General features: G+C 48.7%; 1 protein-coding gene across 1 annotated transcript in view; it reads left to right on the top strand.

The window, feature by feature from the left end:
* Nucleotides 1-18,272, top strand: part of dpp10 (dipeptidyl-peptidase 10 (inactive)) — an 85,337-nt gene extending 67,065 nt beyond the window's left edge. The window contains 16 exon segments of the mRNA NM_001112993.1: nucleotides 221-344; nucleotides 6,114-6,152; nucleotides 6,361-6,468; nucleotides 6,670-6,761; nucleotides 6,838-6,885; nucleotides 7,529-7,650; nucleotides 7,867-7,914; nucleotides 8,637-8,735; nucleotides 9,261-9,330; nucleotides 9,564-9,758; nucleotides 11,072-11,126; nucleotides 13,766-13,865; nucleotides 15,973-16,031; nucleotides 16,117-16,189; nucleotides 17,012-17,085; nucleotides 17,396-18,272. Of these exon segments, the coding sequence (NP_001106464.1) occupies nucleotides 221-344; nucleotides 6,114-6,152; nucleotides 6,361-6,468; nucleotides 6,670-6,761; nucleotides 6,838-6,885; nucleotides 7,529-7,650; nucleotides 7,867-7,914; nucleotides 8,637-8,735; nucleotides 9,261-9,330; nucleotides 9,564-9,758; nucleotides 11,072-11,126; nucleotides 13,766-13,865; nucleotides 15,973-16,031; nucleotides 16,117-16,189; nucleotides 17,012-17,085; nucleotides 17,396-17,533 (1,444 nt within the window). The 3' untranslated portion in view covers nucleotides 17,534-18,272.
* Nucleotides 18,273-18,489: the final 217 nt, after the last annotated feature.

Below are 18,489 nucleotides of genomic sequence, written 5' to 3'. Positions count from 1 at the left end.
ACCCACCTCATTATGGTCGTTCCATCCATGTCCTGTGGGGAGGGGGTACCCACCTCATTATGGGTCGTTCCATGTCCTGTGGGGAGGGGGTACCCACCTCATTATGGGTCGTTCCATGTCCTGTGGGGAGGGGGTACCCACCTCATTATGGGTCGTTCCATGTCCTGTGGGGAGGGGGGTGCGTTCAGCTGATGAGACTCACGTTTCCCTTGCTCCCCAGAGACTATTATATCACAATGGTGAAATGGATCAGTAACACCAGGACTGTTGTGAGGTGGCTAAACCGACTGCAGAACATCTCGGTTCTGACCGTGTGTGAAACGACCACTGGTGCCTGCAGCAAGGTAAGTTGAGTTTCTTACGGGACCGAATATTCCCTGTGATATAGAGACTGCAATGTACAGGCACAGACTGTTATATAGAGACGGCAATGTACAGGCACAGACTGTGATATAGAGACTGCAATGTACAGGCACATACTGTGATATAGAGACTGCAATGTACAGGCACAGAATGTTATATAGAGACTGCAATGTACAGGCACAGAATGTTATATAGAGACTGCAATGTACAGGCACAGACTGTTATATAGAGACTGCAATGTACAGGCACAGACTGTTATATAGAGACTGCAATGTACAGGCACATACTGTGATATAGAGACTGCAATGTACAGGCACAGACTGTTATATAGAGACTGCAATGTACAGGCACATACTTTCATATAGAGACTGCAATGTACAGGCACAGAATGTTATATAGAGACTGCAATGTACAGGCACATACTTTCATATAGAGACTGCAATGTACAGGCACAGACTGTTATATAGAGACTGCAATGTACAGGCACAGAATGTTATATAGAGACTGCAATGTACAGGCACAGAATGTTATATAGAGACTGCAATGTACAGGCACAGAAAGTTATATAGAGACTGCAATGTACAGGCACAGAATGTTATATAGAGACTGCAATGTACAAGCACAGACTGTTATATAGAGACTGCAATGTACAGGCACAGACTGTTATATAGAGATTGCAATGTACAGGCACAGAATGTTATATAGAGACTGCAATGTACAAGCACAGACTGTTATATAGAGATTGCAATGTACAGGCACAGACTGTTATATAGAGACTGCAATGTACAGGCACAGAATGTTATATAGAGACTGCAATGTACAGGTACAGACTGTTATATAGAGACTGCAATGTACAGGCACACACTGATATATAGAGACTGCAATGTACAGGCACATACTTTTATATAGAGATTGCAATGTACAGGCACAGACTGTTATATAGAGACGGCAATGTACAGGCACAGAATGTTATATAGAGACGGCAATGTACAGGCACAGAATGTTATATAGAGACTGCAATGTACAGGCACAGACTGTTATATAGAGCCTGCAATGTACAGGCACAGACTGTTATATAGAGACTGCAATGTACAGGCACAGACTGTTATATAGGGACTGCAATGTACAGGCACAGACTGTTATATAGAGACTGCAATGTACAGGCACAGACCGTTATATAGAGACTGCAGTGTACAGGCACAGACTGTTATATAGAGACTGCAATGTACAGGCACAGACTGTTATATAGAGACTGCAATGTACAGGCCAGACTGATATATAGAGACTGCAATGTACAGGCACAGAATATTATATAGAGACTGCAATGTACAGGCACAGAATGTTATAAAGAGACTACAATGTACAGGCACAGAATGTTATATAGAGACTGCAATGTACAGGCACAGGCTGTTATATAGAGCCTGCAATGTACAGGCACATACTGTGATATAGAGACTGCAATGTACAGGCACAGACTGTTATATAGGGACTGCAATGTACAGGCACAGACTGTGATATAGAGACTGCAATGTACAGGCACAGAATGTTATATAGAGACTGCAATGTACAGGCACAGACTGTTATATAGAGACTGCAATGTACAGGCACAGACTGTTATATAGAGACTGCAATGTACAGGGACAGACTGATATATAGAGACTGCAATGTACAGGCACAGAATGTTATATAGAGACTGCAATGTACAGGCACAGAATGTTATAAAGAGACTACAATGTACAGGCACAGAATGTTATATAGAGATGGCAATGTACAGGCACAGACTGTTATATAGAGCCTGCAATGTACAGGCACATACTGTGATATAGAGACTGCAATGTACAGGCACAGACTGTGATATAGAGACTGCAATGTACAGGCACATACTTTCATATAGAGACTGCAATGTACAGGCACAGAATGTTATATAGAGACTGCAATGTACAGGCACATACTTTCATATAGAGACTGCAATGTACAGGCACAGACTGTTATATAGAGACTGCAATGTACAGGCACAGAATGTTATATAGAGACTGCAATGTACAGGCACAGAAAGTTATATAGAGACTGCAATGTACAGGCACAGAATGTTATATAGAGACTGCAATGTACAAGCACAGACTGTTATATAGAGACTGCAATGTACAGGCACAGACTGTTATATAGAGATTGCAATGTACAGGCACAGAATGTTATATAGAGACTGCAATGTACAAGCACAGACTGTTATATAGAGATTGCAATGTACAGGCACAGACTGTTATATAGAGACTGCAATGTACAGGCACAGAATGTTATATAGAGACTGCAATGTACAGGCACAGACTGTTATATAGAGACTGCAATGTACAGGCACACACTGATATATAGAGACTGCAATGTACAGGCACATACTTTTATATAGAGATTGCAATGTACAGGCACAGACTGTTATATAGAGACGGCAATGTACAGGCACAGAATGTTATATAGAGACGGCAATGTACAGGCACAGAATGTTATATAGAGACTGCAATGTACAGGCACAGACTGTTATATAGAGACTGCAATGTACAGGCACAGACTGTTATATAGAGACTGCAATGTACAGGCACAGACTGTTATATAGGGACTGCAATGTACAGGCACAGACTGTTATATAGAGACTGCAATGTACAGGCACAGACCATTATATAGAGACTGCAGTGTACAGGCACAGACTGTTATATAGAGACTGCAATGTACAGGCACAGACTGTTATATAGAGACTGCAATGTACAGGCACAGACTGATATATAGAGACTGCAATGTACAGGCACAGACTGATATATAGAGACTGCAATGTACAGGCACAGAATGTTATATAGAGACTGCAATGTACAGGCACAGAATGTTATAAAGAGACTACAATGTACAGGCACAGAATGTTATATAGAGACTGCAATGTACAGGCACAGACTGTTATATAGAGCCTGCAATGTACAGGCACATACTGTGATATAGAGACTGCAATGTACAGGCACAGACTGTTATATAGGGACTGCAATGTACAGGCACAGACTGTGATATAGAGACTGCAATGTACAGGCACAGAATGTTATATAGAGACTGCAATGTACAGGCACAGACTGTTATATAGAGACTGCAATGTACAGGCACAGACTGTTATATAGAGACTGCAATGTACAGGGACAGACTGATATATAGAGACTGCAATGTACAGGCACAGAATGTTATATAGAGACTGCAATGTACAGGCACAGAATGTTATAAAGAGACTACAATGTACAAGCACAGAATGTTATATAGAGATGGCAATGTACAGGCACAGACTGTTATATAGAGCCTGCAATGTACAGGCACATACTGTGATATAGAGACTGCAATGTACAGGCACAGACTGTTATATAGGGACTGCAATGTACAGGCACAGACTGTGATATAGAGACTGCAATGTACAGGCACAGAATGTTATATAGAGACTGCAATATACAGGCACATATTGTTATATAGAGACTGCAATGTACAGGCACAGACTGTTATATAGGGACTGCAATGTACAGGCACAGACTGTGATATAGAGACTGCAATGTACAGGCACAGAATGTTATATAGAGACTGCAATGTACAGGCACAGACTGTTATATAGAGACTGCAATGTACAGGCACAGACTGTTATATAGAGACTGCAATGTACAGGCACAGACTGATATATAGAGACTGCAATGTACAGGCACAGAATGTTATATAGAGACTGCAATGTACAGGCACAGAATGTTATAAAGAGACTACAATGTACAGGCACAGAATGTTATATAGAGACTGCAATATACAGGCACATACTGTTATATAGAGACTGCAATATACAGGCACAGAATGTTATATAGAGACTGCAATATACAGGTGCAGACTGTAATGTATGGAATGTAGTGTACAGGCACAGACTGTAATGTAGGGAATATAATGTACAGGTACAGACTGTAATGTAGGGAATGCAATGTACAGGTACAGACTGTAATGTAGGGAATATAATGTACAGGCACAGACTGTAACGTAGGGAATGCAGTGTACAGGTACAGACTGTAATGTATGGAATGTAGTGTACAGGCACAGACTGTAATGTAGGGAATATAATGTACAGGTACAGACTGTAATGTAGGGAATGTAATGTACAGGTACAGACTGTAATGTAGGGAATATAATGTACAGGTACAGACTGTAATGTAGGGAATATAATGTACAGGTACAGACTGTAATGTAGGGAATGCAATGTACAGGTACAGACTGTAATGTAGGGAATATAATATACAGGCACAGACTGTAACGTAGGGAATGCAGTGTACAGGTACAGACTGTAATGTATGGAATGTAGTGTACAGGCACAGACTGTAATGTAGGGAATATAATGTACAGGTACAGACTGTAATGTAGGGAATGTAATGTACAGGTACAGACTGTAATGTAGGGAATATAATGTACAGGTACAGACTGTAATGTAGGGAATATAATGTACAGGTACAGACTGTAATGTAGGGAATATAATGTACAGGTACAGACTGTAATGTAGGGAATATAATGTACAGGTACAGACTGTAATGTAGGGAATATAATGTACAGGCACAGACTGTAATGTAGGGAATATAATGTACAGGTACAGACTGTAATGTAGGGAATATAATGTACAGGTACAGACTGTAATGTAGGGAATATAATGTACAGGTACAGACTGTAATGTAGGGAATATAATGTACAGGCACAGACTGTAATGTAGGGAATATAATGTACAGGCACAGACTGTAATGTAGGGAATATAATGGACAGGCACAGACTGTAATGTAGGGAATATAATGTACAGGCATAGACTGTAATGTAGGGAATATAATGTACAGGCACAGACTGTAATGTAGGGAATATAATGTACAGGTACAGACTGTAATGTAGGGAATGCAATGTACAGGTATAGACTGTAATGTAGGGAATATAATGTACAGGTACAGACTGTAATGTAGGGAATATAATGCACAGGCACAGACTGTAATGTAGGGAATATAATGTACAGGCACAGACTGTAATGTAGGGAATATAATGTACAGGTACAGACTGTAATGTAGGGAATATAATGTACAGGCACAGACTGTAATGTAGGGAATATAATGTACAGGCACAGACTGTAATGTAGGGAATATAATGTACAGACACAGACTGTAATGTAGGGAATATAATGTACAGGCACAGACTGTAATGTAGGGAATATAATGTACAGGCACAGACTGTAATGTAGGGAATATAATGTACAGGCACAGACTGTAATGTAGGGAATATAATGTACAGGTACAGACTGTAATGTAGGGAATATAATGTACAGGCACAGACTGTAATGTAGGGAATATAATGTACAGGTACAGACTGTAATGTAGGGAATATAATGTACAGGTACAGACTGTAATGTAGGGAATATAATGTACAGGTACAGACTGTAATGTAGGGAATATAATGTACAGGTACAGACTGTAATGTAGGGAATATAATGTACAGGCACAGACTGTAATGTAGGGAATATAATGTACAGGCACAGACTGTAATGTAGGGAATATAATGTACAGGTACAGACTGTAATGTAGGGAATATAATGTACAGGCACAGACTGTAATGTAGGGAATGCAATGTACAGGTACAGACTGTAATGTAGGTAATGCAATGTACAGGTACAGACTGTACTATACAAACTAGAATTTGTTTTCTCATTGGTATTTTTGAAACTTCCTTTACAGAAATATGAGGTGGCTTCAGATGTTTGGCTTTCAAGACAGGTAAGGGGGCCCGGGGTTTTTTAAAGGATTGGTGGGAGCAGGTTGTATGCACAGACAGTACTTCCAGTGTTGCCCAAAAGTAATGCCATTGCACTAGAGCCATCCCGATCCCACTTACTCATTTTAGTGTAATTATTATTCCTGCCCTTGATTGTATGGTGCCCCCCAAACGGGGTATTTTATTCTCCCCTCTCTTTCGCATTCTCAGAACGAGGAGCCAGTGTTCTCTAAGGATGGCAGCAAGTTCTTCCTGACGGTACCTGTAAAACAGGGAGGCCGCGGGGAATTCCACCACATCGCCATGTTCAGCGTCCAGGTGAGATATTAAGCAGGTAAAGACCATCCCACCCCTCCAAAAACTAGGGGCCCAGGTGGTACAGTTAGCAATTAAAGACACACAGTTAATGGCAAAGACAGACAATCAGGTTCGGCCCATTATTGTTCCCCCAAGCATCACTGACCCACATTCCGCTGAATTTCCCTAGTTTGGTGCTCATGGTGCTTCTCTTATTCTCAGGCCCGGAGCGACCTGGTCAGCACCCGACACCTGACGTCCGGCAGTTGGGAGGTCATTCAGATCCTGGCGTACGATGAACCCTCTCAGAAGCTGTAAGTGGCTCCTGCTTTTCTGTAGGAATCATCACGATGGGGTTTGTATAAATGTTCCCTCTCTATCTCCAAACAGATATTTTCTGAGCACTGAAGACTCCCCAAGAGGAAGGCACCTGTACAGGTAAGTCACCTTGGGCTCTGTATGATCTGTATTAACCCTCTGACCATTCTCTCAGATGCAGCTTCATATAACAATGTCCCTCTGCTTACGGACGAGCAAGGCCCACCAACCCCTCCACCTTCTGATGGTAAATAGTAAAAGTATCTCCAGGGACCTGGAACCAAGACCAACAGTGCAGGTTCTTCTCTTTGGCCCATAACTAATTCACTGTGGTCCCCAAGTCATGGCCCATTCCACCAAAAATGTCCTGGGCAGCAGAGGGCCATGGCAGAGCTGCTGGATAAGGAGCTGCACGTTCTCCTTGTATCTACCCCTGGTTGTACCAACATCTCCTTCCAATGCCCCCTGGCACAATATCTTTACTTATTAAGTGTAACCTTCACATAAAGGTGGTGCCTAAATCATTTGCCCCTATTATGTATGAACAGAGGTAACTGGTGGCCTTGGTTGTCTATCTGCCCCACCACAATGGCTTTGGTTTGAGGAGACTCAATCATTTGGTCCCTGGAGACCCCTAATATCTGCCATTAAGTCAAGGTGGGGGGGTAGGTTATGGAAAATAATGGGGTGAGAAGCTGCCGCCCCTCTAATTACAGATGGACATGAATATGCAAATGACTAATAATTAATTGCTTGTTTCCAGTGTTTCCATCTCCGGCTCGTTAAATCGCCAGTGTCTGACGTGCAACATCGCCAAAGAGCAGTGCTCCTACCTCAGCGCCACCTTCAGCCCCTCCAACCGCCACTTCCTGCTGCGCTGCAAAGGTAGGCGCCCCCTAGGGGGGAACTCAGGGACTGCCGGGAGACTGAACATTGGGGGGGTCACCGTGGCCCCACAATATCTGTGTCTGATTGGAATACTCAGTAATGATCGCAGCGTTGCTTTATTGGGGGGAACAAGGTGGGCGGGGTGCCCGGTGCCCTTACGGGAAAGCTGGCTCTGAGCCCTGATCCGTTTGACACCGGTTCCTTTCGTTACAGGTCCGGGAGTTCCAACCAGCAGCGTCCACAGCACCGACGACCCGACGGGTGAGAAGGAAGATTTGTTGGTTTGGAAAATGGGTTTTCAATTTAACGTTCCAGAAGAATTTGTTCTCCGGGGGTCATTTATAGAGACCCCAGACACTAGTGCAAGGAATGCAAAATGGCGCCCCCTAGTGGCCCTATCGGGGAGCACTCCCATGCAAAATGATGCCCCCTAGTGCCCCTATCAGAGAAGGGCACTCCCATGCAAAATGATGCCCCCTAGTGCCCCTATCAGAGAAGAGCACTCCCATGCAAAATGACGCCCCCTAGTGCCCCTATCAGAGAAGAGCACTCCCATGCAAAATGATGCCCCCTAGTGCCCCTATCAGAGAAGGGCACTCCCATGCAAAATGATGCCCCCTAGTGCCCCTATCAGAGAAGAGCACTCCCATGCAAAATGACGCCCCCTAGTGCCCCTATCAGAGAGCACTCCCATGCAAAATGATGCCCCCTAGTGCCCCTATCAGAGAAGAGCACTCCAATGCAAAATGATGCCCCCTAGTGCCCTTATCAGAGAAGAGCACTCCCATGCAAAATGATGCCCCCTAGTGCCCTTATCAGAGAAGAGCACTCCCATGCAAAATGATGCCCCCTAGTGCCCCTATCAGAGAAGAGCACTCCCATGCAAAATGATGCCCCCTAGTGAAAAAAAAGTATTTCTGTAAATCATTTTTATTTTAATAAAACACCTAATTGTCACCTAATTCCTCTCTCCATTTGCCCAGATTTTTACCCCCTGGAAAGCAATTCGGTGCTGAGAGAGGCAATTGCTCAGAAGAAGACTTGCAGGACTGAAATAAAAATGATTCATATTGAGGATTATGGTAACGTCCCCCACCTTTACTGGCAGGGCTGCTGGCACAGAATGGGGTGCTGGGCCCCCGGCATTGCAGGGTTACTGGGGCAATTATATGGGGACACTAATCCCTCCAGCCGTTGCCTTGGGTTGTTGGTTGAATTCTTGGCTTTGCAGCTCACAAACAACTAGTCACAGGGTAACTCTCTTGCCCCCCCGGGTCATTAACAACCCCAGGAGTGCAAGGGATCAGCCCTTAGTGCTCATTTAACAGCACTTGCCCCCTGGTTTGTGGCCCAGCCCTGTACTTATTGGGTAGTGGGTAAGCACAGGGCCCCGATGTTGGCCCCACCACCCTTAGATGTGGGTAGGAGGCAGTAAGGGAGGGTGGCTATGTGCCTGCCCACACCTGCCCCTTTAGAAACAAGAGTGGGCAAACGTAGACACAGACCGTAGCTTGCGGCTATTTGCCCCCACGTGTGGCTAATGGGTGTTTGGGTCATTCCCCACCCAATATTGTCTGTAACCTTCTCTCTCTCTCTCTGTGTTTCAGAACTTCCACTCCAGCTCTCATTTCCTAGAGATTTCTCTGTGAAGAACCAGTACCCCCTTCTGCTAATCATGTAGGTCTCCCTTTGGGTTGAGAGTTACAGTCAAACATATTGTGACCCCAACATATATCTAGATATTCTATGACGAAGCTTTGTTCCCATTAAATATCTATTTGCCATAAGCTTTTGTTGTGGAAATAACCAAACAGTTTACCCTTTACCTGTAGGCCAAGCATTTGGGGAATTGCCCCCTGGACTGGGGTACAGAATGGGATTTACCCCTTGTGTGTCTTCTCTCAATACAGAGACGAGTTCCCGGGTAACCAGCTAGTAACCGACGAGTTCCATTTGGACTGGGACTCAGTACTTATTAATATGGACAACATCATTGTAGCGAGATTTGATGGGCGGGGAAGTGGGTTCCAGGGGCTGAAAATCCTTCAGGAGGTTCACCGAGGACTTGGATCAGTGGAAGTGAAAGACCAGATAGCGGCTGTAGAGTAAGGATTTCTTCTACTCTTGGTCCTCATGTTGGTTCTGTCATTGTCATAAGGCTAGAGGCTTCATATAAATATCATTGTACCGGGTGTGTGAGGAAACAAAATCCTTAAATGGAGGTTTAGAAATTGAGGGTCAAGGAGGCTCGAGGCTTCCATGGTGGAAGGGAAGGGGATGGACATGGGGTTCAGTTAGGGACTTGGAACTTGTGGGTTGAAGGACCAAGTTTAAAAGTTGGTAAAGGAACATGTTTGTATGAAAATTTCAGAGCTAGAGGTTTATAAGTTGGTGGAGGAGGAGGTGGATATGGGGATACAGAAGAGCTGGATGTTTAGAAGTTGGAGGAGGAGGTGGATATGGGGATACAGAAGAGCTGGAGGTTTAGAAGTTGGAGGAGGAGGTGGATATGGGGATACAGAAGAGCTGGATGTTTAGAAGTTGGAGGAGGAGGAGGTGGATATGGGGATACAGAAGAGCTGGAGGTTTAGAAGTTGGAGGAGGAGGTGGATATGGGGATACAGAAGAGCTGGAGGTTTAGAAGTTGGTGGAGGAGGAGGTGGATATGGGGGATACAGAAGAGCTGGAGGTTTAGAAGTTGGTGGAGGAGGAGGTGGATATGGGGATACAGAAGAGCTGGAGGTTTAGAAGTTGGTGGAGGAGGAGGTGGATATGGGGATACAGAAGAGCTGGAGGTTTAGAAGTTGGTGGAGGAGGAGGTGGATATGGGGATACAGAAGAGCTGGAGGTTTAGAAGTTGGTGGAGGAGGAGGTGGATATGGGGATACAGAAGAGCTGGAGGTTTAGAAGTTGGTGGAGGAGGAGGTGGATATGGGGATACAGAAGAGCTGGAGGTTTAGAAGTTGGTGGAGGAGGAGGTGGATATGGGGATACAGAAGAGCTGGAGGTTTAGAAGTTGGAGGAGGAGGTGGATATGGGGATACAGAAGAGCTGGAGGTTTAGAAGTTGGAGGAGGAGGAGGTGGATATGGGGATACAGAAGAGCTGGATGTTTAGAAGTTGGGGGAGGAGGAGGTGGATATGGGGATACAGAAGAGCTGGAGGTTTAGAAGTTGGAGGAGGAGGAGGTGGATATGGGGATACAGAAGAGCTGGAGGTTTAGAAGTTGGGGGAGGAGGAGGTGGATATGGGGATACAGAAGAGCTGGAGGTTTAGAAGTTGGGGGAGGAGGAGGTGGATATGGGGATACAGAAGAGCTGGAGGTTTAGAAGTTGGAGGAGGAGGAGGTGGATATGGGGATACCGATTCAGCATCTCTCTAACAACCTCCCCTTTTATCTCTCTTCCCCCCCCCCCCAGGTGGCTGCTGAAAGAACCATTTATTGACCCCAATCGGCTGAGCATATTTGGGAAGGTGATTATTGGCTGATAGGGTTAGAGGCAGAGACTCCAGGCTGAACCTATTGATCTGTTAAATAGCAAATCAGGGGAATGATGAGAGGTTTCTCCGCTCAATGAGTCCCAGCAGTGCAGCAAAGCGAGGCCAATTCCCAGAGGGGCTCTGTAAGATCTCATTACTGGGCCAGACCCGGGCTAAAGTCAGGCTGTAGGTGACAGTTAGAGAGGCAGGAGCGGGGCCACAGACTGGGCCAGACCCGGGCTATAGTCATATAGTCAGGCTGTAGGTGACAGTGAGAGAGGTAGGAGCGGGGCCACAGACTGGGCCAGACCCGGGCTATAGTCAGGCTGTAGGTGACAGTGAGAGAGGTAGGAGCGGGGCCACAGACTGGGCCAGACCCGGGCTATAGTCATATAGTCAGGCTGTAGGTGACAGTGAGAGAGGTAGGAGCGGGGCCACAGACTGGGCCAGACCCGGGCTATAGTCAGGCTGTAGGTGACAGTGAGAGAGGCAGGAGCGGGGCCACAGACTGGGCCAGACCCGGGCTATAGTCAGGCTGTAGGTGACAGTGAGAGAGGCAGGAGCGGGGCCACAGACTGGGCCAGACCCGGGCTATAGTCAGGCTGTAGGTGACAGTGAGAGAGGTAGGAGCGGGGCCACAGACTGGGCCAGACCCGGGCTATAGTCAGGCTGTAGGTGACAGTTAGAGAGGCAGGAGCGGGGCCACAGACTGGGCCAGACCCGGGCTATAGTCAGGCTGTAGGTGACAGTGAGAGAGGCAGGAGCGGGGCCACAGACTGGGCCAGACCCGGGCTATAGTCAGGCTGTAGGTGACAGTGAGAGAGGCAGGAGCGGGGCCACAGACTGGGCCAGACCCGGGCTATAGTCAGGCTGTAGGTGTCAGAGAGGTAGGAGCGGGGCCACAGACTGGGCCAGACCCGGGCTATAGTCAGGCTGTAGGTGACAGTGAGAGAGGCAGGAGCGGGGCCACAGACTGGGCCAGACCCGGGCTATAGTCAGGCTGTAGGTGACAGTGAGAGAGGCAGGAGCGGGGCCACAGACTGGGCCAGACCCGGGCTATAGTCAGGCTGTAGGTGACAGTTAGAGAGGCAGGAGCGGGGCCACAGACTGGGCCAGACCCGGGCTATAGTCAGGCTGTAGGTGTCAGTTAGAGAGGCAGGAGCAGGGCCACAGACTGGGCCAGACCCGGGCTATAGTCAGGCTGTAGGTGACAGTTAGAGAGGCAGGAGCGGGGCCACAGACTGGGCCAGACCCGGGCTATAGTCAGGCTGTAGGTGACAGTGAGAGAGGCAGGAGCGGGGCCACAGACTGGGCCAGACCCGGGCTATAGTCAGGCTGTAGGTGACAGTTAGAGAGGCAGGAGCGGGGCCACAGACTGGGCCAGACCCGGGCTATAGTCAGGCTGTAGGTGACAGTGAGAGAGGCAGGAGCGGGGGCCACAGACTGGGCCAGACCCGGGGCTATAGTCAGGCTGTAGGTGACAGTTAGAGAGGCAGGAGCGGGGCCACAGACTGGGCCAGACCCGGGCTATAGTCAGGCTGTAGGTGTCAGTGAGAGAGGCAGGAGCGGGGGCCACAGACTGGGCCAGACCCGGGCTATAGTCAGGCTGTAGGTGACAGTGAGAGAGGTAGGAGCGGGGCCACAGACTGGGCCAGACCCGGGCTATAGTCAGGCTGTAGGTGACAGTGAGAGAGGTAGGAGCGGGGCCACAGACTGGGCCAGACCCGGGCTATAGTCAGGCTGTAGGTGACAGTGGAGAGAGGCAGGAGCGGGGCCACAGACTGGGCCAGACCCGGGCTATAGTCAGGCTGTAGGTGACAGTGAGAGAGGCAGGAGCGGGGCCACAGACTGGGCCAGACCCGGGCTATAGTCAGGCTGTAGGTGACAGTGAGAGAGGCAGGAGCGGGGCCACAGACTGGGCCAGACCCGGGCTATAGTCAGGCTGTAGGTGACAGTGAGAGAGGCAGGAGCGGGGCCACAGACTGGGCCAGACCCGGGCTATAGTCAGGCTGTAGGTGACAGTGAGAGAGGCAGGAGCGGGGCCACAGACTGGGCCAGACCCGGGCTATAGTCAGGCTGTAGGTGACAGTGAGAGAGGCAGGAGCGGGGCCACAGACTGGGCCAGACCCGGGCTATAGTCAGGCTGTAGGTGACAGTTAGAGAGGCAGGAGCAGGGCCACAGACTGGGCCAGACCCGGGCTATAGTCAGGCTGTAGGTGTCAGTTAGAGAGGCAGGAGCAGGGCCACAGACTGGGCCAGACCCGGGCTATAGTCAGGCTGTAGGTGACAGTGAGAGAGGCAGGAGCGGGGCCACAGACTGGGCCAGACCCGGGCTATAGTCAGGCTGTAGGTGACAGTGAGAGAGGTAGGAGCGGGGCCACAGACTGGGCCAGACCCGGGCTATAGTCAGGCTGTAGGTGACAGTGAGAGAGGTAGGAGCGGGGCCACAGACTGGGCCAGACCCGGGCTATAGTCAGGCTGTAGGTGACAGTGAGAGAGGCAGGAGCGGGGCCACAGACTGGGCCAGACCCGGGCTATAGTCAGGCTGTAGGTGACAGTGAGAGAGGCAGGAGCGGGGCCACAGACTGCCGGCCGTCTCATCTTCTAACAGATCGACCCTTTTGTCCCCACAGGGCTATGGGGGGTACATCGCTTCCATGATACTGAAAGCCAATGACCGGCTGTTTAAATGTGGCGCCTTGTTTGCCCCAATCACAGACATGAGGCTTTATGGTGAGTGATTCCTTGCCAACAATGCTCTTCCCACAATGCTCCTTGCCAGCAATGCTCCTCCCACAATGTTCCTTGCCAACAATGCTCCTCCCACAATGCTCCTTGCCTACAATGCTCCTCCCACAATGTTCCTTGCCAACAATGTTCCTCCCATAATGCTCCTCCCACAATGCTCCTTGCCTACAATGCTCTTCCCACAATGCTCCTTGCCTCCAGTATTTAGTGCAGAGGGTTAGGATACCCGCTAAAGATGGGCGGGGTCAAATGGATCCCTGCCTGAGAGGAAGAAGAGTACAGGAGTACTAAAATCCCAGGAAGCCGATCCCGTTATCCCTTGAACAACAACATGTTGGAAAGATTCTCCCAGTGCTCCGTAGCTCTCTGGATTCCCTAGGGATTCCTGGGTTTGGGGGGACGGATTTACTGCCCAGGAGGGACCATGAACCTGTAGGGGAGACTGAGGGGGAAACCCCGCGAGCCAATGAGCAGCGAGGAAAGCCAAGGACGCGGGGACTTTCTGTAGGACTTTATCTCGTTTCTCTATGAAACAGACTTTATTCCCGGCTATAAAATGGCTCCTATTTTATCCGCCTCCCTCTATAAAACTCGGTTTATTTTATCTTCTGCTTGGAAATTTTTTTGATATTTTGCTATAAAATGCGTTTTTCTTTATCTCTTACTGTAAATTGTCCGTTATTTTGTCTCTCGCCATAAAACAAATCTCTCTTTTTGCCTCGTCCTCGCCGACTGAGAAACGCGCCCGGTTATTATTTCCGGTGAAGCTCCCTTTTATCTGCTATTGCTGTCAAATATGTTTTATTTTTGTATCTCTCTATAGGGGAGATGGGATAAAGGGGAACTTATTTGGGTCTTTCTGGAACAGTTTTGTATTGGGTTGTGAGATTGTTATGGTCAGAGCCATAGGCAGAGAATAATCAAGGCTAAGTCTGGCTCTGCCCAGAGGAACCTCAACAGTCTGGCTCTGCCCAGAGGAACCTCAACAGTCTGGCTCTGCCCAGAGGAACCTCAACAGTCTGGCTCTGCCCAGAGGAACCTCAACAGTCTGGCCCTGCCCAGAGGAACCTCAACAGTCTGGCCCTGCCCAGAGGAACCTCAACAGTCTGGCTCTGCCCAGAGGAACCTCAACAGTCTGGCTCTGCCCAGAGGAACCTCAACAGTCTGGCCCTGCCCAGAGGAACCTCAACAGTCTGGCTCTGCCCAGAGGAACCTCAACAGTCTGGCTCTGCCCAGAGGAACCTCAACAGTCTGGCCCTGCCCAGAGGAACCTCAACAGTCTGGCCCTGCCCAAAGGAACCTCAACAGTCTGGCCCTGCCCAGAGGAACCTCAACAGTCTGGCTCTGCCCAGAGGAACCTCAACAGTCTGGCCCTGCCCAGAGGAACCTCAACAGTCTGGCCCTGCCCAGAGGAACCTCAACAGTCTGGCCCTGCCCAGAGGAACCTCAACAGTCTGGCCCTGCCCAGAGGAACCTCAACAGTCTGGCCCTGCCCAGAGGAACCTCAACAGTCTGGCCCTGCCCAGAGGAATCTCAACAACAGTCTGGCCCTGCCCAGAGGAACCTCAACAGTCTGGCCCTGCCCAGAGGAACCTCAACAGTCTGGCCCTGCCCAGAGGAACCTCAACAGTCTGGCCCTGCCCAGAGGAACCTCAACAGTCTGGCTCTGCCCAGAGGAACCTCAACAGTCTGGGCCTCCTGTGCAGAAGATATTTGGTTTTGAAAGGCTACTGCCGACCCAAAAACAAAGCTCCTCTGGGTAGAATAAATGCCAGAGGTGTAAATGTGGACTAATGTTGGATCTGACATTGTTCCATTGAAATAGTGTAACTCTGGGTGGGTCCTAGAATAATCTAGAATAGTGTTTGTATCATCTTCCTGGGCTCCTGGATCACCAATATGCTGGTCAAACCTTGAGAATAGTCATCTGACCATGGATCCTCGTGGTACTTCAGAGACTTGTAAAACTAAATTAGAAAACTATATGACTTTGGGGAATATGATATCTGTGTATTTCTGGGAAGTAGTTTGGTGGGGAGACGATTGGTCAGCGGCCCCTTCCCATATCTTATCACCTATTATTTTCTCGTAGCATCGGCCTTCTCTGAGCGCTACCTGGGGCTGCCGTCCCGGGAGGAGATCACGTACCAGGTAGGAGGGAGAGAAACTGGAGGAGAATGGGAATCAGGGCTGTATAATGAAGTTACTCACTGTATAAATGCTCGGTTCTCTGCAGGCTTCCAGCGTCCTGCACGGCGTCCATGGACTCAAGGATAAGAACCTCCTACTCATTCATGGAACAGCAGATGGTGAGTCTGGAACAATAATGTAAAAGACCCAATCTGTGATCATTCATAGCTGCAAGATGCCAGCGAGAGGCCAGGTTGCCAGGGAGACGAAGTTACCAGGGGAGGCCAGGGTGCCAGGGAGGCTAAGTTACCAGAGAGGCCAGGGTGCCAGGGAGGCTAAGTTACCAGAGAGGCCAGGTTGCCAGGGAGGCTAAGTTACCAGGGAGGCTACGTTACCAGGGAGGCTAAGTTACCAGGGAGGCTAAGTTACCAGAGAGGCCAGGGTGCCAGGGAGGCTAAGTTACCAGGGAGGCTACGTTACCAGGGAGGCTAAGTTACCAGGGAGGCTACGTTACCAGGGAGGCTAAGTTACCAGAGAGGCCAGGTTACCAGAGAGGCTAGGTTACCAGAGACACTGGGGAATTAGGGAGGCCAGGTTACCAGGGAAGGCTGCTGTGCGTTACAAGACCTCTTCGATTTGCTTCCTGCCAGAGGGAAGATCTGCCTCGCCATAGCAGGCTTCTTGGTGGCCATACACGGGCAGATCTCAGCTACCTCACCCAATGAGCAGATCTTACTGTGTTTGGCCACCCTAACATTTGTCATCAATAGATCTTATCCAGTCAGTGAGAGGAAGACCCATATCCAAATCTGTATGAGGGGGGGCAGTCCCATAATGATGGATATACTTGTCCCCCCTATACCCTTCATAGGCAGTCACTATTTATTTGCCCTGAGGGGGGCTGTTTGGGCCTCTGGGTACCTGCAGGGTCCAGACCTACTTGAGGCCCTTCGTCTGCCCCGTGCAGTCTCCTCATTCTTCTCTCCGTGTGTTCCCTTCAGCCAAGGTCCATTTCCAGCACTCAGCGGAACTCATTAAGCACCTCGTTAAGGCCGGAGTGAACTACACGATGCAGGTAAGTCCTTCCCCCACCTACTTCTATTTCCCAGTGTTCATTAAGATGATAAGTCGACATATGGAAGACCCAGAACTTTAAGAAGAGAATGTTTGATGTTGGGGCGGTGGCTCGTTTAGAGTCATCTAATAACCCCAAGTCCTACTTGCCCCGAGCAGCGGGTGGAGACCATACAACTCCCCGCACCTTGGATCCCTTACTTTAGAGTTAGACAATGCTGGTGTAACTGGTCTGTGGGATCTCCTTGTGATCACTTGGGGTCTCACAATCTCCCCACACCAACGTCTTTGCCTTCTCCTTCCTGCCCCAGGTTTATCCGGACGAAGGCCACATCATCTGGTCGGAGAAGAGCCGGGCCCACCTGTACGGCACGCTGCTCCGGTTCTTCAGCGACTGCTCTCGGGCGCAAGTTCTGCTCGTTCCACAAGAGGCCGAAGAGGATGAATAAAAGTGACGATGATCTCAGGAGACCACTGGTTGGAGGCACCAAACGCAGCTTCTATCTTCAGCTTCTGAGTGCTGGGCGGCTGCGGATCAGAACCCTACGGACCAGACTGGGAAGTTCTAGCCCAACGCCCGACACTGAGGAATTCTCTTTGTACCTTGGGGAGATGCCCGCGGATCATTGGCTGCCGGAGGAGCCCCGTTTTGCATACAGTAGTGTAGTGCATGTTTTTGTGCTTATTTTTAACTCAAGGAACGTTCTTTATCCACCACTACAACCTCTGTCTGGGGTCCGCTCAGAGACCCCCCAGGATCAGTTGACCCTCCCTTTGCCCCGCCCACCACAGACCCCAATATCTGGAGTGACAAAGACAGAGAATTTCCCCCCAGTCCTTGGGAACCACTAAAAAAGATCTGAAACGGTTTCTCATCTCCAAACGGTGAGCCACGGCCCCGCCTCCTCTGGTTGCTATGGATTCCCTTCCCGGCAGCAGTTTTTGCTATTGGACGTTTGCGGTGTATATTTCTATGTATACAAACAGTCAGAAGACTCGCTCTCTTGTACAGTTAAAGGGACCTTCTATTTTTCCAGCCCGAGGGCTCAGTTTGACCGAAAAAGCTCTTTTTGTCGTATTCGCTGATATTTCCGTGTGTTTGGAATAGAGTAGGGGGGGCTGCGTTCCCACTGTACATTCGCTCCCGTGTATATAAACACATAAATATTAAATTATGGTTTCATACAATACGCGACCGGAACGTCTTGCTTTGCGCTGAGTATCGGGGCAACTACAGGCCAAATGCCCCGAGGGGCCAATAGAGTCCCGTGCAACGGTTTCCGTATATATATATATATTCTGGGCAGATATTATTGCCATACAAACAGGTCACTCTGGGGGCCTTACCGATGGGGGCAAATCTGGCCTGAACTAGATCATCCAGTAAGGGGTAATTGGGGCATTT

This window comes from Xenopus tropicalis, chromosome 9 (assembly GCF_000004195.4).
Source record: "Xenopus tropicalis strain Nigerian chromosome 9, UCB_Xtro_10.0, whole genome shotgun sequence".
Taxonomy (NCBI): Eukaryota; Metazoa; Chordata; class Amphibia; order Anura; family Pipidae; genus Xenopus; species Xenopus tropicalis.
The sequence above is the reverse complement of the archived record's forward strand: the minus strand, read 5'-3'. Positions and strand labels throughout refer to the sequence as shown.